Source organism: Protopterus annectens, chromosome 5.part1 (assembly GCF_019279795.1).
Source record: "Protopterus annectens isolate FY-2018-M chromosome 5.part1, PAN1.0, whole genome shotgun sequence".
In the NCBI taxonomy this organism is placed as follows: domain Eukaryota; kingdom Metazoa; phylum Chordata; order Ceratodontiformes; family Protopteridae; genus Protopterus; species Protopterus annectens.
Window position 1 is genome coordinate 705,441,978 of NC_056736.1, and position 23,570 is coordinate 705,465,547.

The following is a 23,570-nucleotide window of genomic DNA, read 5'->3' on the forward strand; positions in this document are numbered from 1 at the left end:
CATTATCAATTCTCAGCATTGCCCTTTGGCTTATCTACTGCGCCCAGAGTGTTCACGAAATGCCTGGCATCAGTAATTGCACATTGCAGACTCCAGGGGATACAAATATGCACTTACCTGGACGACTGCCTTATACAAGCGGACAGCCAACAAGCCTTGTTAAAAAACTTGGACTACGTCATTCACCTACTGCAGGCCTTGGGATACACAGTCAATATTCAGAAATCAAGTCTCATACCATCCCAACAAATACCTTTCCTGGGTGCCACACTGGACACAAACACCCAGATGGCGTTTCTGACAAAAGAAAAACAAAAACAATTACCAGAATACTTCAGAAAATTGGCAACACACACCCAGATGACTGCAAGGAAAATCCTGCAGGCCCTGGGTTTCATGGCATCTTGCATTCTTCTGATCCCACACGCAAGGCTGCATATGAGGAAACTACAATGGTATCTAAAAAGTTTATGGTCTCAACACAGCCACAGCCTGGAAGCATTGATCCCACTCATTCCATACCTTCAAAAGGAATTTCTGTGGTGGGCTCAAGCAAGCCAGATAAACAAAGGTCTGCCTTTCAGCAAGCCTCATACAAGTCAAACCAAAAAGAAATGCTGGCAGTGATACATGCAATCAAGGCCTTCGAAAAGTTCATGCATCAGGGCCATCTACTAATAAAGACAGAGACAATACCACAGTTATGTGGTACATAAACAAGCAAGGAGGTACCCATTCCTACCCTCTTTGCAGACTGGCAATGAATCTCTGGGACATCTCCCTACAATTGAAAATAGAGCTACAATCCCAGTTTGTACCAGGGAAAGACAGTGTTCTTTCGGACAGCCTAAGCAGAAACATCATGGATCCACACAAATGGATGTTGCATCCAGACATTTTCTTACAAATAACTCAAGCATGGGGAAGGCCGGACATAGATCTTTTTGCCTCCCATCTCAATCACCATCTTAAAAAGTTTTGCACAAGGACATACCATCCTCAAGCATGGAAGGTGGACGCTCTCTCCTTCAGTTGGAACTCTCTAACACTATATGCCTTCCCACCTCTTCCTTTGATGACCAAGGTGTTACTAAAGATCAAGACAGAGCAACCGAAAGTCATACTGATAGCTCCAGACTGGCCAAGACAACACTGGTACCCACTGCTGCGGAGCTTGACACACACCAATCCGTGGCTCCTTCCTCAAAGGCCACTTCTTCTGACACAGCACAATTACAGGACACTACACCCCAGCTTGAAAACATTGAAGCTGACAGCTTGGAAGATTCCATGACTATTCCTCAGGATACACTTTCCAAAAGGGTAAAAGATATCATCCTGGAGGCGCGCAGACCTTCCACTAGAAAAACATACTCAGCAAAATGGAAGAGATTTCTTATCTGGAACAGCAAAAAGGGTCAAGACCCATCAGTGATGAGCATTCCACAGATCCTAGAATATTTGGCTGAAATGCTCCACAATGGCCTTTAATATTCTTCCATAAAAATACATGCTTCAGCAATAGCTGCCAAATATAACACTGATCCGCCTGTATTTTCTCACCCATTGCTAAGACAGTTTCTAAGAGGTGTAAAGAACATCAACCCTCCAAGGAAACCACCAGTGCCTGCATGGGACCTCAACTTCATGCTGGAAAAATTAACTCTTCCTCCCTTTGAACCAGCAGCATCTTCAGAGTTGCAATTTCTCTCTTGGAAGACAGCTTTCCTTCTTGCAGTAACCTCAGCAAGAAGAGTCTCTGAGCTACAGGCCCTTATGGCAATACAACCATTTCTCATTTTTCATCAGGACAGAGTTTCTTTGAGAACCAATCCGTCAGTCATGCCAAAGGTGGTATCCAGGGTGTCCCTGAATCAAGCTATTCACCTGCCTACCTTCTTTCCCAATCCTCAAAATAGAGAGAGACTTCTTCACACCTTGGACATGCACAGACAGTTGCGCTACTTCTTGGACAGAACAAAGTCTTTCAGAAAATCTGACCAGCTTTTTGTAGCTTGCACTGCTGGATTGCAGGGAAAAGCAATTTCCAAACAGACAATTTCTAAATGGATTGGAAATTGCATTCGATTCTGCTACTCTTTTCATGGAAAAACTGTGACAGCTGACATCAGGCCACATTCCACCAGAGCTACAGCCACCTCCACAGCCTTTTTAAGAGGAGTGGCAACAAAGGACATTTTAGAAGCTGCTACATGCAGCTCCGTGCATACATTTTCCAAAATTACAACCTGCCTTTATATTCCAGATCCAGAGCAGGGTTTGCTTCTGCAGTCCTGCAGGGCATTTTAGCTACACCATCTTTGTCTTAGTGCCTACCACCCCCAGGTTGGCTATGGTATTCAACCCATATGTCAGGACTGCAGTTGCATCCTTGAAGGGACATAGTACAGTTTTGTACCTACCATAAATGTAGATGTCCGATTGGTATGCAACTGCAGTCAGGTTTTCCCTCCCACCTACCCCTCTGTGGTATTCTTTTGGGTTTCTACCCCTCATTTTAGCTACCTGGGGTAATCTTTTATGGTGTATTTGTTTTTATGTTGTACTTGTCTGGAATTTTTTCTCTATTTTCAAAATGTAGCCTTCCTTAGAGGGCACCTGGCATCTGGGGCAAGAAACACTGAAGAAGATGGTGTCGGCTGACGCTTTTATACCCCAGGCGCTCTGACGTCGGGGAAAGGGCGACATCAGCTGACACCGGACCCAGACTTTGGAATCCGGCCGACCGAAGGGCTGCCTGAGGCAGGACAACCCATATGTCAGGACTGCCGTTGCATACCTATCGGACATCTACATTTATGGTAGGTACAAAACTGTACTGTCCGGTCTGGCAACTTCTGTCTCACAGTTGCTTCTCCATCTTTCAAGCTCTCCCATTTCCTATTCTGCTATGTGGTTTCACTCTTGCCTCAGATTTTATTTGTCAGTCTTGGCACCAGGTGTGATCCACCTACACTTCTTATCTTAATAAGAGATAACCAAGTTTTTGACAATCCTATACCTTTGTATGCTTTCTGTACTCTTTCCTGTCTTTACAAACCACTGCGTGGTTGTTGCTGTTCTCATTAAAGATCTGCATCCAAAAAAAGTGTTTTTGTCTGTAATATTTAAAGGAATATATATATGGATCAATGTGGTTTTGTGGAGGGGAGGCAACATTTAACATTAATAGAACAATGACAATCCAGAGAGAAGCATGGTGCAAAAAGATACCACTGTTGTTGGTGGGTCTTGATGCAGAGAAAGCATTTTACAGAGTAAGCTGGGATTTTATGAGTAGGGCAATGGAAACATTTGCATTCCTTGATAAAAGGTTAATTAGAAGGACGTGAGGGAATGAAGGTAAAAATTAAAGTGGGAGTGTTCCTCTCTGACAAGTTGCGTCTGAACAGAAGAACCGGGCAGCGGTTTCCTCTTTCCCTTTAATTACTTTATGTTTAGAGCTATTGGCAAATAAAATAAGAGACTCAAATTCAAGGGTATAATTGGAGTGGTAATCAATAAAAGCTGGCTTCATTTGCAGATGATACTATTTTGCACCTGATAAAACCAGAAAAGGATATTTCATTGCTGTGGAACATTTTGAGACAGTTTTAAGCCTTCTCGGGATATAAAATTAGTGACACAATAAAATGAAGTATTTAGGAGTATGGATTAAAAAGGATTCTGTTATGTCAGCTAAGGATATGTGGGAAGACACTAAAAAGAGAATACAAAAAAGAAACGAGAAACTGAACGCTCTTGTTTTTGGACATGGATAATAAGATACAAGCAGTGAATATGTTTTAGTCCCTTTAGTTTTATTTACAGGTCAGGCAAATTTTTATCAAGCAGAAGAGAAGTTGTTAAAAAATTAATAAAGAGTTAAAGGAATTTTATCTGGGAGAGGAAGAGGGCAAAGATCTAGTGGGACAAGTTGATCCTTCCAACAGAACCGGGTGGTTTAGGACTAACTGATTTGAAGGAGTGTTTTAGAGCTACACAGTTAAGATTCATATGCATTGGACAAGCAGAAAGCTATAATTTAAATTGGAAAAGGATTATTATGAAATGGGGAAATTCAAGAAACAAGGAAGAAATGGGATTTTGGATACAGATCCTTAAGGAGAATGACAGCCATACAGAATATGTATTGCATACATAACATAGCAGAAAGTTTTTTAAGAACTAAGCCAACACAAGACTGGAGAAAGGAGATTTTGCCATTAGGGATGACTGCAATTAAGTGTACAGAGAATAGGTAAGAGGGAGCCGGAATTTATTGGAGAAAACTGGCAAAGGAGCCAAGGTATTGGGAGCAAATAACTAGAGAGTGAAAGATAACAGAATGGGAAGAGGCCAAGAAGACATTTGGACTGCAGACTAGACTGCTTTCCTTATCAAGGATTGATATCTTGAGTATAGCCATATATAAAGCGGTAGGGGAATCCTAATCCGTAGTTTTTAGCTGAATCTAGAGCAGAAGCTACTGTTAAAAAGTGGGTACTTAGTGAGGCATGTAAAATATTGCATGATAACTATAGGAGTCAATCAGAGGAGGTTAGAAAAGATTGGGACGAGAGAGATGAGGAGTTCACAAGAAACAATGGGAGGATGTGCATGACTCCCAAGTGTGCAACAAAATATAGAAACTGTAGGATTTTTGCTTGGAAGTGTTTTCATATATATTTGTATATCCCAAGCAGACTCCAAAGAATTTTTCCTGCAGTAGATGGCAAATGGTAGAGGTGTCATGGGGAAAAAAAGAGGTAATTGGGAGCATATGTTTTGGGAGGGTAATGACTTTGTAGACTTCAAAAATTCCCTGCAGAGTAGTCTGTGTCAGAAATATTGGGTGAGCAAATGGGTGTAACCAAGAGCTGGGCTACACAATCTGAATTGCCTAGACATATTAAGGCCTTGCTGGGTTTAATTCTGATGGCTGCCAAAAAAACAATTTCCAGAAAATGGAACTAAAAGTCTAAACCAACAGTATTTGAAGTATTGAATATTGTAATAGAGATAAAAGAACTGGAAGTGGCATCTTTAGGAAAGGGTAGGAGAAAATTACATAGAAAAAATGGAAATTATGGAAACAATATATGTAGAAAAATGTTTTGGAGGAGGAATGACTTTTAAGGGAAGGCAAGAAATGAGGAATTTGTATAATGTTGGATTAATGATAGTTATACAAAATACACTCTGATGTATAGTGTATGTAATTATGTTTCCATGTGTTTTGAATGGTAATTTAGTAAAGGTGTTAAAAAAAACTATAGTCCATGTGTCTTTAGGGTCTGAGAGGGTATTCCTAATGTAATTAAAGATGGATTTGTAATAATCCTTGGCTTCAGAAGGCAGTTTTAGTTTTCTGTGATCATTCTGATGGTAGGTTTTATTTATTTATTTTTTTTGCTAGTCCCTGGTAGCTTCTTTAATGTGGGCAGATTTAGATTTGTTACACTTACTTTTGTCTTTTAGTTTGCTGCTGCCTTGCCCTTTATTTCACAACTACATTTGTTGCACTTTGTATTTTACACCAACTGCTGCTTTTACTTAATTAAAGAAAAGATCTGTTTCTACTGTTTTATTCTGTTGCTGTTATTATTTCAAGAAAGTTGTGCTGCTTTTTGCACTGTTTATTTAATTTGAAAAAAACATTATCCTGCCTTTTTTCTGTTCCATTGCACATTTGCTGGCAGTAGTATAAATTGGATTCAGACTGGCTAAATTCAGTTCTGTCTGTACCTCTCTGGACTATATGAAGAGAGATATGATAGAGATCTCTGAATGTGTTTCCCAGGCAGGTATGTCCCTAGCTTTTTAACAGCATTTTACCCGCACCTAAGATGATACCACAGTATAAACAGAAAATGGTTGACTTCAATAAATGGCTTAGTTTCTGGTGTCGTTCTAAAGGGATCCAGTTCCTGTCAGCCAGGGACAACATGGTGGATAGACCATGCTGCTTTCCAGAGATGGTCTTCACCTGTCATGTGTAGGCTTTCACTTGCTGGCTAAGGCACTTGCCTCCCCCGCAGTGCCTTTTTAAGGCAAGGTCACAACAACAAAGTTCTCAATGTGAAAATATCAAACACAACGAGTCATTTAAATCAGAAACTGCACTCTCTGGAAGCACTCCTCTCCCTGGAAAATGTTAACATCTGTGCAGTCGCAGAAACCTGGCTCAAGGCTGCAGAAAGTATCCTGCCCTTGCAAGGCTACAGTGCTTTCCACACTTTTAGACCACAAATTGAAGGTGTGAGAACCAGAGAAGGTGGAGTATCTGTCTTCATTAAAGGTAATTTCACCTCTAGACTGGTTAGAGAAGAAAACTCTATGGCGCTACTCTGTCAAAATTACCATGGGTAAGACCCCCCCTTCAGGTCATCATCATTTACAGGTCTCCTTTCATGAACCAAGATGCCCACACAACTTAATTAGACCTACTTGGGACAACTAAAGTACAACCTAACACCCTAGTCATGGGTGACTTCAACTATCCTTCTGTTAAATGGGAAATTTATACGAGCCCAAACTCACTCACACAAAAATTCCTGGACTTTAACTCAAATGTCTTGTAACAAATAGTGCACCACCCCACAAAGAGGCTCCTGTATTCTAGACCTGGTCCTCCCCGATATGAATGACAAATGCAAAGCCTCAAGTGTAGGGCCTGCACTGGATAAATCCTACCATAAATCAGTCATTTTTGAGGTAGCAATAGCACCAGAACTCCACGAAGGAGAAGTCCGGTTAAAAATGTCACCAAAGCTAACTAGACCCTCCTAAGGGAAGGTATAATTGACTTCCAAACTCTAGTTTCCACAGATGGCATTGACAGCTGTACTAAGGTATACACTGATGCCCTGTATAAACATCTGTACAGGTGTGTAGACACAGCTGTGCCGGATAGGACTAAAGCAAGATCCTCAAGAAAAAAACAAACCATCCTGGTGGACGTCTAGCATTAATAGATTATACAAGTGGAAGAAGCTGCTGTCTAAAAACACAAAAGTGAGATTCTAGAACTGGAAGAGTGCCGCCCTCAGCCTGAACAAGCAAGTAAGACAGTTTGTAAAATCTTCAAAGATCAACTGTGAGAATAATTTAGCAACCATAGCCAAGGATAACCATAAGGCTTTTTTCATCTGTATCCGCAACCTAAAAGGTAGGACTCGGATGTGTGCTGAACTAGTTGTGGATGGCATCACACACACTGACCCTGCGGAAATTGCAGACCTGCTAGCAGACAGGTTTGGTGAAGATTTCACACCCCTATCCTCCCAAGCATACTACAAACCATGTCTTCATCATTTCTTCCTCCCTGCATCTCCAAAGAGCAAGTCACCAATGCTCTCTCCAAGGCTAAGAACACAGCCTCCATGGGACCAGATTGCATTCTGGACCATGTTCTTAATGCTCTAAAACCAGAGCTAACTACTTCATTAGGCACTCTATTCAACCACAGCCATAGTACTCGCTTTGTCCCCACTGAATGGAAAACAGGGACTGTTATCCCCCTCCACAAGGGCAGCTTGACAACAGACCCGAGTAACTATAGACCAGTAAGTTTAACCAGCCTCCTCTGTAAGGCAATGAAACAAATCTTCATGAACCTCATAAATAAGCCATGGTCTTAAAGTAAATGCTATCTACCATGTCATACGCACCCTCTGGCCCACTCTCGTGCTCCTTTTCACGTATATCCCTTCAAGAAGAATCGTGACTCCTCCTTATAGTGCCTCACCTGTGAACACCCACACCAGCAGTCAGCAGTTATACACATTCCAACTTTAAACCCAACCACATCTCACAAAACTAACTCTAACATCCACTCCCACCCACCCCCCTTGTACCTACATTTGTCTCAATCAGTGTTATTACTGAAAACCAGTACATTCTAAGTACTACTTTACTTTAACTTAAACTATGTAATTTTGTTAAAACTTGCAACTATCAATGAATATTGTACTTTGTAACTTTAAAACTATGGAATCTTGTTAAATCATGTGTTTTCCTATGAATACTTGCTTGCTATGTAGAAATCTGATACTTGTTTGTTCTTAATCTGTGGAGCTTTTCTCCCCGGGCCTCTGCTGAAAATGGACATGTTTCCAGTCTGACTCTCCCGGTCAACAAATGTAAAATAAAAATAAATATAGGTGACCTCCAAACCTTGGATCCATCCCAGTTTGGTTTTGTCAAGGGTAGGTCATGCCTGTGAAACCTGGTGGACTTCTTTGAGAATGTGACCAGAGCTATAGACTAGGGCAAAGCCATGTACTCAACCTTTCTTGACTTGGCCAAAGCCTTCAACAGTGTCCCACATTCGGGCATCATTGACAAACTGACCAAGTTGAATGTCAACCCCTGTGTTGTCAGGTGGGTTGCAAACTGGCTCACAGATCACCAACACTCAGTCAAAGTGGAAGACTTTACCACTACCAGCAGACCTGTCACCAGTGTGGTCCCACAAGGGTTAATTCTGGGTCCCCTGTTGTTTGGCACATACTTCTCAGAAGTTCAGGCCAAAACACAGGGGCTGTGGCTAACTAAGTTTGTGGGTGACTGCAAATTAGGTGCTGTCATTGAATCCCCTGGCAGTGCCAAAGCCATGGTCTTAAAGTAAATGCTAAAAACCTTTTTATTCAGTAAAAACAATGTCCCTGCTGATTATAAAATTAACAATAATACCCTAGTAGTAAGAGACCTGGGAACACAAGTTGACTATGACCTCAATTTTGACCATCATATGTTTACTGTGGTGAGGAAGGCATTCTACATTGCTCACCTGATTAGCAAAGGCATTGTCTCGAGAGCAAAAGAGATTATAACTCCTCTGCACCTGTCCATCATCAGTCCTATTATTGAATATAATGCTCCCTTTGCTAGGTACCGTACCAGACACCTGTAGCAACGTGAGAGACCTCGGAGATTTCTAACTAAGAAAATTCATTGTCTAGAGCATGTCTTATATGGACAGACTGAAGTCGCTGTCACTGCAATCAGTAGCATATAGATTACTTAGAGGTGACTTATGTCTGGTTTACAGGGCTGTCTCTGACCCAAATCTAATGGAAATGCTGCACATCCGTAAGTCAAATGGGGATTAGTCATCCGTTCCAGGGGCCGCAGTCTAGCCTGCAACATCAACAGGACCTGCTGGAGAGACGTGTACACCTCTGAGGTTGCCACTTCTCTGGAATAGGCTTCCAGTACATATCAAGCAGAGTACCTCCGTGACCTTGTTTAAGTGCAACCTGGATGTGAAATCATAAATTTCTGCTGGGGATTTCCCCATCATCTTTCCTAGACATGGGTAGGCCGTGCTAGAAAAACCTTGGGCATAGATGGTATCCCTCATCTCGTATTATATTGGGATGTAAACGGCTAGTCTTGTAAAGACTCTTGGTTCAGTAGCCTAGTAACATCCTATGAACCTAAAGAGTTTGTTGGTGGACCACATTTGTTCTTATACTTCCTACTGTGTATGATTCTAGCAGGGGAATGTGTATGTTGTACACATTAGGTGGCTAGAAATCTGTTGATTTATTGGGTCTATGTTATATGAACAAAGTTTTATAACTTCGAATACCATATGATCGACACCATATGGTCGAAGTTATAAAACTTCGAACAGTAAAAAAAAAAAGTAACCTAACTGGTTAAAGCAGGGGGGCAAGCCTCCCTGCACCTCCCCCACACCCCCTGCTCTTTAAATATGCCAACTCTGAAATCGCACTACAGTGCAGTAAAGGGAAATCTTCCCTTTACCACATTATAGTGCTGTCTTGGAGTTGGAATATTTAAAGAGCGGGGGGGATGCATGGGGGCTTGCCCCCCTGAGTACAACCCTTAGTTTAGAGTTTGTTCTTTTATTTTGTTTTATATATATACAGAGTTTCATAACTTTGACCATATGGTGTCAGTCATATATGGTATTTGAAGTTATAAAACTTTGAGTATATAATATAGACCCGATTTATTAATAACTGAAGCGGAATGGGAGCTACTGATATCACAACTAAATTGAGTGCTCGTTGTTGAGTTTGAGTAAGTCTGCATGAAGTCCTTAATTTTAGATTTAGTCATTTGAGTCTTTGAAGGAGAAGGTCACTAATTTATGGTCAGATTTAACTGGTGATGCAGATACTGTAGGGGTGGCATATGCAGGGGTTGTGACCTGTTTTAGGCATTTGCATGATTTTGGGCTCACTGTTAACATAGTTAATGTGCATGCTTGAGCTATTTTTGCCCATATTGACTTTGTGTTGGACAGGATATCAACCCATCTCCAGCTGGGCAAGCATTTGATTAAAGGAGTACTGTACATCTACTTCAAGATTGCTGAGCTTTCTCTTCCCCCATTTAAACTTTCTGGTTTGACTGTGTATACGTTTGTATTTTGGAATGGTTCTGGAGGCTAACTGTTCTATACCAAACAACTGTTGCCTTCCTTGGCTTGAAGGAACAGAGTGGTTGCATTCCCTAGGCAAACCTTTTCAGAGTGGATTGCCAACTGTTTTATATTTTGCATGCAGATGGTTTACCACCCATGGAAACTGCTACAGTCAGGGGTCCTTCCAGTAGAGAGTCCTCTGTTTCCATTGTTTACTTCAGAAATGTCTGCAGTGTAGGTGCATGTGCTGTGGCCACTTGTTTCTCAGTTCAAACCTTCAACAGCAATCTCTTTCTTGACCATAACGTTAATGGTTTGGCTTCCTGTGGCGTTTTACTTTACGACTCTTCATCTTTAACTTGTTTTCCTCTGTTCTTATGGATTTAATATATGGGATTCTAGTCGGTTGTTCTACCAGAGAGAGTCCTCAGTGATCGATATGACCAATATGTGTACTGATCAATGAACGAGGGGATCCTGGTGAAGTAGGTCCCTAATACCCTCCCCCATTTCCCTGTGCTTGAATCTTTCTTTACCTACATGAGGTATTACTCATTGGTTGGGGTAGACTGGCAAGTTCAGTGGCTAGTTATACTTGTGTAGTTATCAGAAGGGGTGCTTTCCCACAAACTTCCATCCCTAACTGTCGCACAAAAGCCTTTGAATACATCTTCACCAACAGTAGTGTTTTTTTTTCCCTCAGTCAAGCATGCACTACCTTAAAATTAACTTGTGTGGTAAAGTACTTATTTGCTATCTAAATGTTAGGGTAAGTTTTTTATTTTACTAAGTACTGCATGCATTCCTTGTACTGCTGCTTCTACTGCCAGTTCATCTAGGTCGTGTAACTGTGAACAGTTGGAAAGCCAATTAAAATTGGGGCTAAGTTCACAGATTAATAAAATGTGACCTTTTGCAGTTGTGTTGTGATTATATATACCTTTCAGTTGTGTTTGGTTTAATGTAGCTTTGTAATCCAGACTTCTGAACATTCTTATTTTGCAGACTTTAATTTGTGACATTCATGCGATAACAAGCGACAGCCACAAATGGACCCAGGTAAATTCATATGACTTTTGCTTTAACATTCTGCAGTTAGTTTTAGAATTTGACAGCAGATGACTAGCCCACTTATCCTTTTTGATTAGCTGCATATCTTACTTAATCAGCAACTTATTCAAAGAACTTCCCATAATAATTAGCTGTCTTCATCTATTGAATTATCGATTTCCATTGCTGCTTTGATCGTGAAACTTTTCAGTCATGCACCACCCTTTCTGTGCAAAAGTACTTCCTAACACCTCTCCTGAGCCGTCCACATTTCCAGTTTCAAGTGGTAACTTTTTTGGTGTACTCCTAGATTATTTTTTGAGTTGCTTAAATGTTTGTCATGTCTTTCTATCCTTCTGTATGTGGGTTTCTCGTAAAGACTACATGTCGTTGCCTTCCAGGACTACCTTTATTCTGTCTTTGTTCTTGTGCAGTTAGGTCTACAGCACCAGGATTTTTGAGTTTCAGATAATAAAAGAGAGAAACAACCCTTTATCTTGTAATCACAGTACACTTCTGGCCTTCCTTACTACTCTGTTGCATTGATTCTCTGTCTTGGGATTTTAATGTTTTACTCTCTCTCTCCCCCCTCCTTTTGTAGTTTGTGTGACTTCCTCACCTGTTGTGTACTTGGTTACAGAAACATTTTTGTTTGCATTTTGTGTAACTTCACTTTCTTTTGCTTTGCAAACTCCAGAAAATACCCATGTAGGGGAAATTACTGATCTGGCATGAAGAGGTCCATCTCAGTTGGCAGGAGCTGGGCAACCTTTACTTAATGTTCTACAAATAGTGATCCTTTCCAGATCACTTTTGCTGAAATGGCTGTGGGTTACTTTTGGCATTTTTGTTATTTTGCAAGGAAAAGTTTGCAGATTTTTTTCTGCTTTACTGTAAATTTGATTGCTTGCTTTTTTTCTCTTATGTCCTTCTATTCCCATGTTGTATTATTCAGCATATGGGTTTACTCCTCTTGCTTCGCGAACATCTGGACAGTGTACAAAAGTTTTCAGTCATTGTATGATGTGTGGAATGTCTGATGTGGCTCAAGGAACGTGGGCCATAAAAAGTGACATCTGCATGCACCAGCCCTCAGAACTTCTTAGCTGCCAGTCAAAAGCCAGGTGTTCCTGCCTTCATGGCCATCGGATTTGAGAAATCTTTCAGTCCATTTCTTTCATTTAATGCGTGTTCATGTCATCCAGAAAGGGCAAGTGTAAGTGTGGCCATCAGATGCCTCACAAGGATGCTAACGATCAGTGTCTCTTTTGTTTGGGACAGTCGCACGATTACAAGGCCTGTTCCATTTGTCAGGCGTTTGTGCCCAAAACATTGCACAGCCATCTGCACACTCTTAACTTGTATTTAGAAAAATCAAAGGTTAAAACAAATAGCTTTAGAGATGGAGAGTTTCTCCAGTGTACCCACTGAACCACCAAAAAAGAAAGCCAAGACTATGCAGCCTACCACTACAGCTACGCCTCTTGCGTCCAGCCCTCAGCCTGTGGTCAACATTGGCTTGGTAGAGGAATCAGGCTCCACCACCTCGGATATAGCAGGTACCTCCACAGAAGCCATACAATCCTGTGTGGCCGGCACGTCTGTAGAGGCTTTACCGACGGCAGTTTCAGACACTGGGGGGAACCAGCACTTTCAGTAGGTCCTTCTGATCCCTCTGGTTCCTTACAATCTCCAGACTCCAGGCCTTCCTCCCTTCAGACGCCCACCAGGCCTCTAAAACAGAAGTAGAAAAGGAAGCATATCTCTACTCCTACTGAAAGCGTACCTGACTGGCAGGCTTTCAGCCAAAGTCTGTTTAATGCCTTCATGGCCTTACGTCCTACCTCTGCAGGGACTGCTAACATTCCACCTCCAATTCTGAGTCCAAGGCCTCAAACCACAGACCCAACCATGAGGGAAGAGGAAGATCTCTCTGATTCTTCATCTGAAGAATCACTTTCTTACACTTCCCAACTGTCTTCTCCCTTGAGGTATGGTTCCCCAGAGGAAGAATCTGTTGACCCTGATTCCCCAGCTGAGGATTTGACTTTTGGGGAAACCATCTCCAAGGTGAAAAAGCATTTTAAGTGGTAATCCTCTGAAATAACTTCATTTCACAAAAAGGTATTATGACCTCATTCAGATGGCTTCCCCAAGCCCTTCTGCTGTTCCCCCAATTCTGCCTGCCTTCCTGGATGCCTTCTCCTCAGCATCCTTAAATCCTGACTCGCAGCCACCTGCTCAACGCAAACCTGATAGACTTTACAAAGTCTCTGTGACTGCCAAGTATCTCCTCAACTGTCCACCAGCAGACCCTGCCACCATCTCCATTTCCACAGACCCTGCCACCATCTCCATTTCTACAGACCCTGCCACCATCTCCATTTCCACAGATAAGGCATGTAAACTTTTATCCACCTCCACAGTCCTGCCTGCTGACAAAGACAGCCAAACCATGGAGCATTTGGGTAACTCTGCCCTTCAGGGCTACTAACTACCAGACACACACAGCTAAGTATGTCTTGTCACTCATGGGGAAAAGCCTCCAAGGAGTTGGCTGATACACCAGATTGTGCTGCCAAAGCTTCACTTTCTTCCCTTCTGGCTCTCACCTCCCAGGTTACCAGGCACTCAAAGTGCCTTTATGATGCTGCTGAAGCCTCAACAAGGTCACCAGCATCAGCAGCTGTCTTGAAGGTATTCCTGGCTACGCCTTCAGCCCCTTCCAGATGATTTCAGGGCAAAGCTGATTGATGCCCTCCTAGACGACACAGCTTTGTTTGGTGTAAATGTGTCGGATTTGTTTGTCACTTCAGCAAAAAGGGAAAGAAATGCAAGATTTCAAAATCCTGCTAGTCTCCCCATTCCTAAATTTCAAAGAAACAGTTCATTAGAAAACATTCTCATCCTGGTGCTTCCTCAGGGTCTAGAAAACCTACCAGAAAGCAACCCCCTCCAGCTAGAGCTATACCATCCTCTAGCCAGAGGCCACCCTTTCAAGACAGAGCAGGCAGCATTTGGCTACCTACCAACCTTACAACTCCCTCCTCTCTCTCCCTTTGTCAGTACGCCTCTCTCACTGCCACCCTGTGTGGACATGCATCACCTCAGACAAATGGGTCCTTTCAATCCTTCAAAACGGGTATTTCATGATCTGGCTTATGCCCCCAAAGTGAAAAGCCATCCCATAATCTCCTCTATTGCAGGATATTCCTGGTTCCCAGAAAAGACCGTCCTTGAAGACCAATTCTGGATCTCTCATAGCGCAACCTATTCCTAAAGGTTCCAACCTTCAGAATGTTGACCCTACCAACCCTTTTTCCCCCTTCTTATTCCCCAGGGGTTTATGGCCGCCTTAGATATAAAGGATGCCGATCTTCACATCTCCATAAAGCCCACTTTCAGGAAATACCTCAGGTTCTTGGTGGGCCCCTCTCACTTTCAGATGTTCTTCGTATTTCACTGTTGCAGTCACCACATTTGGGTTATCTGCTTGCAGTAGCCCTCAGTTGGCCTGATTATCAAAGTCTTGGGTCCTGCGTAGGTTGCTGTCTCATCTTCCATGACGTCAGGTAGTCAGGGGTATAAAGCATGCAGCCGATGCCATTTTATCAGTCTTTCTTGCCATGCGGTGCCCGAAGCAGAAGCAGTTTGCAAGTGCCGGTCAGCCAACTCCTGAAATTTTCATTTTCAAGTTTCAGAACCGAAGTCTTCAACTAAGCTAAGTCCCCCGTTGGGGAAACTTTTTCTTGCTCTAAACTGATGTCAGTAAAAGTTAATAATTGTATTTCTTGCGGAAAGCAAATACCTCATAAAGATTTCCATTCGTACTGCATTCCTTGCCTAGGCCCAGACACGACGTACCTCGCTGTCGGTCTTGTGCCCGATTTACTCCACGAACTATTTGTTGTCGGTTCATTTATGTTTCTAAAGATTTTGGTACTCTGTTCAATTATCTAGAAATGGCTTCGGTAAGCCACCTGACTACCGATATTCCGAAAAAACCGCAAAGATGAAGACAGAGACCGACAGCTTAGGTCCAACGCTGCCTACGACACTTCTCCTAAGCTAACCACCAGTTCGTCTGTACTCGGGCGCATTCGCAGCCCCTGATACCTGCTACTTCAGATTCGCAGGCCTCTGCTGAGTCCCATTCGGAGTCTGGTATGCCACGAGATGCTTCTACTGTGGAACCCTGCGGATGTCTCTACCTTGGATGGGTCCGGAGCCGCTGTGCAGGCACTGGCTTCTGAGGATGTATTCAGGCCTACTGACTTGCATATTAAACCAATGGCATCTTCTTCTTTTAGGCCTAAAACTTGATCTATGCCTAAAAATACGACGCCCAGACCGCATGGTCAGGCCCTTATGCCTAAAAAACAAATGATAAGATTGGCTAAGGACCTTATTACTCTAATCAGGGGAAGCCATCCTTCCCCCTCTGGGAAGTCTAGGACTGATTTTCCTTCTGATTCTTCTGATCACGATTCTGAAATTTCTGTTTTCTCTGATGACCAGGATTTGCCCTTATCTACCTATGAGGATTCTGATGCAGTGGACTCCATTCCCTCCGCTTCCCCTCCAGAAAATTTCTCCTTTGGTGAAACCTTGCATACTCTTAGGGAGCATTTCCGCTGGGAAAGCCAGGATTACTCTGACTCCAAAAAGAGGCGTTGGGAATTCTTACTCCTGCCTCAACACAGGCCTTTAGCTATCCCTTCTGTACTGGACATTGTAGATGATGCCTTCTTGGAATCTTGCCTTTCCCCTGACTCTTTACCTCCTGCTCCCAGAAAACCTTATAGATATTACAGGGTACCTGACTCGCACAAGTTCCTCTTTAAAAATCCTACTGCGGATCCTGAGACCATTTCACAGGGACCCAAGGGCATTAAGGCTACTACTGCCAAAAATCCTACCCCCTCTGGTAGAGATTCCATGGCACTGGATAGATGGGGAAAGAAGGTATACACTTCTGCTACTTTAGCCATTAGGGCTTTAAACTTCCAGTTTCATATGTTAAAGTATCAGCAGCATATTATTGTATTGCTTAAACAGAAAATGATGTTGATTCCTGACTGTGCTGAAAATAAAGAATTACAGGATTTAATGCATTCTGCTGAACAAGTTGGAAAACATACTTTGCAATGTGGTTTTGATTAATTAGAGGCATCTTGCAGGGCTGCTGTCACTGGGTCTGTACTTAGAAGGCATGCTTGGCTTAAGGAGCAATCTCTGCCAGATCATGTTAAAGCTAAATTGCTGGATGCTCCCTTAAACCAAGACCGCATTTTGGCAACAAAGTAGAAGTACTTCTTAAAAAGATGGAGAAAAAAGCTAAATCTATGCAAACTGTTAAAGATTTCCTGCAAGTACAACCTCCCAGATTTAGTAGGCACTGGTCCTTTAAGAATTGGTCCTTTCCTGCCTCTTCCAGGCCTTTCTCAGTCCAAACCCAGAACCAGTAGAGCACCCAGGCTTCAGTCCCAAGGTACGCACAGGCCTAAACAGTGGGGGCTCCCACTTCCAAAGCAGGGAGTAGTACGACTCCCCCCTATGGTAAACTGTGTCAATGACTTAAATTTAAACCTTCCTAGCCCTGCTCAATTGACTGTTCCTTTACGAGGAAAGATTGCCTGGCATGCAAAAAATTGGGAACTCATTACCCAGGACAAGTGAGTTTTAAATATACTTTCCCAAGGATACAGATTCCACTTCCACTCCTTACCAACCTCATATGGCTGGCCAGACCTACCCCCAAATCAGTGGGCAGAGGCTCAAAAGTAAGTTCTCTCTCTTTTAAGCATCAGAGCTATTCAGCCTGTTCCAGAAGAGGAATGGGGGCAGGGTTTCTACTCAAGACTTTTTCTGGTACCCAGAAAAGGCAATTCCTGGCGTTTTATTCTAGATCTGTCTATCCTAAACACGTTTTTGGTAATCCCAAAATTCAATAAGCTAACTCTTCATCAGCTGCTTCCCATACTAGGCAGAGATGCCTGGTTGGCAACACTTGATTTAAAGGAAGCCTATCTGCACATCCCAGTGAGGGAATCTTGCAGAAGGTACCTACGCTTCCGAGCAGGCTACATGTACTACCAGATCTTATGTAGTCCTATCTCGCCTACATTCTTACCCGTGGGTTCGGAGCCGAATATCAGCTCCGACTTGGCCGACTTTTCTAGCTCGCAGTCTTTTATTGGCTGGGCTAAGCAGGTATCCCATGGTGCACTGCTCCATATCCCCAGATCTCGTTTGCCTCTCATGTAGCTCGGACGTGTTCTCGCTTGGCTGTGGCTAAGTACCTTTTTTCTTGTCTTCAAATAAAGTTTTAAGCTGTTTTCATAGCTATTGTCTAGTGTTATTGGGATTGTGTTCGTGTGATTGTTTGTGTGGTATCCCGCTGACTGTTTCCTCGGGCTAGGCCTGTTTCAGTTAGAGGGCCTAGGCCTTCTCCTTTTGCCTTGTGTGTGTGTGTACGGCCTAAACCGTTTAACTTAGAGGTTTGGGCTATTCCCTTCTTGTGGTCATGACCAGGTTGTTTTGAGGTTCTTGGCTTACTTCCTTAGTGCGTGTGTGTTTGGTCACTGTTTATTGCTGGTTCCCACGTTTTGTGGTGTGAGCGTCTGTGAGTTCTGTCAGTCTGTTTTTTTGTGGTAGTGTCAGTATGTCTAAAGATTCCAAGGAGCACAAACCTACGGGTTTCAAAAAGTGCTCTAAATGTGGGTACAAAATGTCCATCACTGATGGGCATTCCATTTGTGTCTATTGCCTGGGAGCTATTCATCTGCAGGAGTCCTGCAGTTTTTGTCATGCGTTCAGTCCTAGAGTTTTACAAGAGAGAAAGAATAAGCTGATTTTAAAGGGACTCCTGAAACCCTCTTTTGAAGCGGCTATGGATTCGTCTCCCAGTGGTAAGTCGAAATCTACCAAGTCAAAAAAGAGATCTCCGGCTCCGTCTGCTTCATCGGAGCCTCCGGAGAAAGTTTCTAAAATTGCATCGACTCCTCAGCTCCACTGTCCTTGGGGCCGCAGGAAGTGTCTGTGTTGGCGGAACCGGTGTTGACTCCGATTATATTGGAACCTATTAGGAGCCTATTAGGAGCCGATCGCCCAGTCTCAAACCAGTTTCTCCTGAGAGGAGATCTTGATCTCCCTCCCTGTCCTCCAAATCCTCCAGGACCCTTTCAGATGTGGATGTTGATAGGGTGGTCCAGAGGCTCCTACAGTCACCAGTTTTGGCAAAATTGTTTTCGGCTCCGGTCCAGTCAGCTCCGGAGCCTGTCCCAACTCAGTCTTCGATCATTCCTCCTCAGAGCACATCTCTGTCTTCGGAGGCGGAGTGTTCCACGACATGTGATGTTCCTATGTCGGCTCCGATGGCCCCTTTGGCTCCATCGGTACCGACATCGGCTCCAACCCCGTTGGCTCCGTCCTCGGGGTTCGTGACTCTGGATTCTTCGGTCGGGCCCGAGGGGGACATATCGGGGCTTATTTCGGTTTTGAGTCTTCCGGTCGGCCCCTCGGCTCGGGGAACTCCGACCCCCCCCCTGTCATGGCTTCGAAGGCTGGTCGTTTCTCGGATTCGGGGGGACCTGCCTTCGAGGCTATGCGGACTGCGCTGGCCAGATCGTCAGCTACATCAGGCGGGTCAGTCACTCTGTCCCCCACCACTCTGGTGAGAGCCTCTGATCACCGCCTATCCATGGACAGCGGAGCACCAGGGCCTAGGGATACCCCCACAAGTGGTCCCCAAGTTTCTGAGGGCCCCTCAGGGTTTGTGCCGGAGGAGCCCCCTAGAAAGAAAACGTTCAAGAGGAAGCACATAGACTCCCAGGATGAGTCTCTCACCTCTGATACTGACCTCGAGGAATCGGAAGGGTCCCCCAAGTCATCCTCTGAGGATGTTTCCTTCTCCAACATCCTGGAGATACTGAAACAAAGAGGTGACTGGCCGTCCAAAGCCTCTTCCGAGGAGGAATCCGTATTCCTTAAGGCTTTTGGTGCTCAGACCTCCGCCTCCTGGGTGTTTCCACCGTTCGATGAGCTCCCTGATCTGATATGTTGAAGAGTGTGGGAAAACCCTGATTCTGTGGAGCCCCGTGCCCAGGCGTCCCAACAAGTTTCTTTCCACCCCCCCAGGGCAAAGAGTTTCTGTCTAAAGGAGTCCCTGTTGATGCCATGGTGGTGGCGGCAGCCACTCAGAAGGAAGTAGCAGAGTCTTCTTCCTCCATCCATCCTCCTAACAAGGAGTCTAGGACCATTGACCGGTACGGGAAGCATACCCTCTCATCAGCAACCTTTACCTTGGTCGCTGAATTGCCTGTCTCACTTCACTCGGCTCCAGAGAGATCTCCTTAAAGAGTTAGGAGATACTCTTGCGGGTAACATTCCTGAGGCGGTGGCCCAGATGGTTAACGCCCAGGTCTCTACCCTCAATTCCATTGTCAACTCATCCATGCAGCTCATTTCGTATGCAGCTGAGGGAGTGAGTAGGGCAGCAAGCTCAGGGGTCGCCCTTAGAAGGCAAGCCGGGCTGCGCCTGTGTCACTTTGCGGAGGCCTTCAAGTCTTCCTTCACTGACTCCCCCTGTGATGGTTCTTTTTGGTTCGGAACGAAATTGAAAGACACCCGCACCAGATGCGAGCAAGAGGGAAAGACCCTGTCTGCTGTATGGGTCCGTTTTTCCCTTCCCTCTAGGCCTTATCCCAAGGCCCAGCAGGGGGGGGGGGGGGATGTGGTTCAAAAAATCACAGAGGTTTTTTCCTGCCACAAAAGGTGAGCCTCCCTCCAGAGGAAGGGGAGGTTACTCAGGGAGATGCCGCCCTAGAGGCAGAGGGGGCCCCCGCAATTCGGGAGACCACAATTCCTTTCGTGGCTCTCCCTACTTTCATTCCTGAGGGAGTGCCCGGCTGTGCTTATCCGGAGCCAGTCGGGGGTCGAATTTCGTTATATCCGGAAGCCTGGGAAAGCATCACCCAGGATCGCTGGGTATTACGGATAATTTCCGGAGGTTATCTCATTCCGTTTACATCAGACCCCCCCTTCATTCAGAAAAATCCGAGACGTTCCACCCAGTCAAAGGGATCAAGCAGCCTCAGAGGTTTCAAAGCTGCTAGGAAAAGGAGCCATCCAGCATGTCCCCTCAGACCAAATCGGATTAGGGACTTACTCAAGATTTTTTTTTGGTGCCGAATAGAACAAGGGACCTGAGACCCATATTAGATCTCAGCCAACTGAACAACTATGTACAGAAGTCCAAGTTGCATATGGTCACACTACAATCGATTCTCCCATTGTTGGGAGAGGAGGTATGGATGTTCTCCATCGACCTCAAGGGTGCTTACTAACATGTGAAAATGGACAGGGCATCCAGGAGTCACCTACACTTCCAGCTGGGAGCCAGTCATTTCCAGTTTCGAGCCCTGCCCTTTGGTCTCACCACAGCCCCCAGGGTGTTCAAGTGTATGGCGGTGGTGACGGCTCACTTGAGACGTCAAGGATTCCAAGTGTTTCCATATCTGGACGACTGGCTCCTTACCGCCCCCACCAGGCATCAACTAGTTCAAACCAGGGACGCTATCATCAATCTGTCACCAGTTGGGTATAACAATAAATTGGGAAAAATCTGCTTTATTGCCCTCACAGCATGTCATCTTTATAGGAGCAAAATTAGACACTATTCGAATGCGAGCATTTTTACCGCAGGAGAGGATCAGAGTCTTACAACAACAGAGACACATGCTGATGCCCCTGAGGAAAGCGAAGGCAAGATGGGTTCTCCAACTCCTAGGGACCATGGCAGCAACTATCATGTTGGTTCCTCTAGCGAGATTGCACATGAGAATTCTCCAATGGCTCCTCTTTGTTCAATGGTCTCTCCAGAGCTTTCCACTTTCTCACCCTGTTTCACTCATGGACAGATGCAAGCAGGACCTCAGTTGGTGGCTTTGCACCAACAACTTGGACGAGGGAAGGCCCTTTGTTCCACCCATCCTGGTTGCCACGGTGACCACGGATGCCTCCCAGATGGGGTGGGGGGGGGGGCATTATCTTGGCAGGACAGTCCAAGGCACGTGGAAAGAGCACGAGATACATCTGCATATAAACGTCTTAGAGATGAGAGCAGTGCTACTTGCGTTGCAGGCACTTCAGAGTGTTCTACCTCTAGGGACGATTGCAATACACTCCGACAACATGTCAGTAGTGTGGTATCTAAACAAGCAAGGGGGAACCAGGTCTTACCCTCTGTGCAGAGAGGCCATGCGAGTGTGGCAGTGGGCAGTAACTTCCCAACGGTTTCTGGTGGCAACGCACATTCCAAGGAAGTCCAACGTGATTGCGGACAGGCTAAGCAGAGCTATTCTGATGCCTTACAAGTGGTCCCTAAATCGCCTGGTTGCAGAGTGAATCTTCAGCAGATGGGGTCAGCCTTGCTGCGACCTTTTTGCCAGCCCCCTCAATGCAAAATGCAGCAGCTACTTCATGCTGATCACCCCACAGGGGAAGTCACCCAGGGGCGCTATGGATCACGATTGGCCCTCCGGTCTGCTTTATGCTTTCCCTCTGTTTCCTTTGCTGTCAAAGGTGATTCAGAAAGCGCAATCCTTGGGAAGCAGAATGATTCTGATTGCTCCACATTGGCCTCGCCAAGTCTGGTTCCCCTTTCTTCAGCAATACATTGTGGGCACTCCTTGGATTCTGGACCCTCAATCAGACTTACTGACACGCATGTCGGGACAGTTCCACCCCTCCCTGATGACCCTGCGGTTGACAGCCTGGCTACTCCACTTCCATCGTTAGTTAGACTTCATAAATTCTCACCAGAAGTGGTTCATATATTATCATCCTCTCATAACCCATCTACTAGAAAGATTTATTCTAGTAAATGGAAGAGGTTTTCTATCTGGGTGCATACCGAGGCATTGATCCTTACACAGCTCCAATCGCTTCAGTCTTGGAGTTTTTGTCTATGCTTTTCCATCAGGGTTCCGCATCAGCTACCATCAAAGTTCAATTGGCAGCTATCTCTAATTTTCATGTCGCTAATGGGCCTAGTCTCATGGCTCATAGATTATGCAAGGCTTTCCTGAAAGGTACTCTGTTGCTCTGTCCCCCGGTTTCCGAATCAATCATGCCATGGGATCTCAATTTTGTTATACAAGCCCTTTCTTTACCACCTTTCGAGCCTGCAGCTACCTGTGAATTGAAATTCTTGACCTGGAAAACAGCCTTCTTAATAGCAATCACTTCAGCAAGGCGAGTTTCAGAAATTCAAGCCCTCTCCATCAAACCTCCATACTTAATTTTCCATAAGGACGGGGTCTCTCTTAGACCAAACCCTTCGTTCATTCCTAAAGTGGCTTCCGTGTCTAATCTTAATCAATCCATTGAGTTGCCTTTGTTCTTTTCGAACAAGGCAGAATTACACTGAACAAAAGATTTCCGGAAGTCTGATCAACTTTTTGTTTCCATTTCGGAAAACAGAATGGGGTCCCCGGTCTCCAAGGTCACCCTATCCAGATGGATATCTAGTTGCATCTCCTTCGTCTACCAAGTAGGAGGAAAAGATCTGCCATTTCCGGTCAAGGCTCACTCTACTCGGGCTGTTTCTACATCTACAGCCTATCAGGCCAGATTGTCAATGGATAATACATGTGCTGCAGCTACTTGGGCTTCTCCTCACACATTTGTTTCTCATTACAAATTGGACGTGGTTTCTAGGGGCAGGTCGTCCTTTGGCTCCACAGTTCTCAGGAGTATTTTCCTATGAGCCACCCAGGATGTAGGTGCTAGGGACGCTGTCCCACGGGTAAGAATGTAGGCGAGATAGAACTACATAACATCAAGAAGTTATGTACTCACCATAACGTTCAATGTATGTAGTCCATCTCGCCTCACATTCTTACTTACCCTCCCACCTTCCCCCTTCCTGGAGGATTTGGAGGTTAGGTTGTTCATCTGCAGAGTTCCCTTACTTGGCTTATTCTTTTACCTGGATGTTGTGTATGCATGGGGTACAAATGAGTTTTCGCAGCAAACTAGATCTGGGGATATGGAGCAGTGCACCATGGGATACCTGCTTAGCCCAGCCAATAAAAGACTTCGAGCTAGAAAAGTC

At 44.5% G+C, this 23,570-nt stretch overlaps 1 protein-coding gene across 9 annotated transcripts in view; it reads left to right on the plus strand.

Annotated features, from left to right (window-relative positions):
• SUPT20H (SPT20 homolog, SAGA complex component) overlaps nt 1-23,570 on the plus strand; it is a 991,190-nt gene that overhangs the window by 379,523 nt on the left and 588,097 nt on the right. For all 9 annotated transcript variants that reach the window (XM_044073324.1, XM_044073326.1, XM_044073328.1 and 6 more), the window contains one exon: nt 11,408-11,461. In XM_044073324.1, the coding sequence (XP_043929259.1) occupies nt 11,408-11,461 (54 nt within the window). The remainder of the gene's footprint in view (nt 1-11,407; nt 11,462-23,570) is intronic.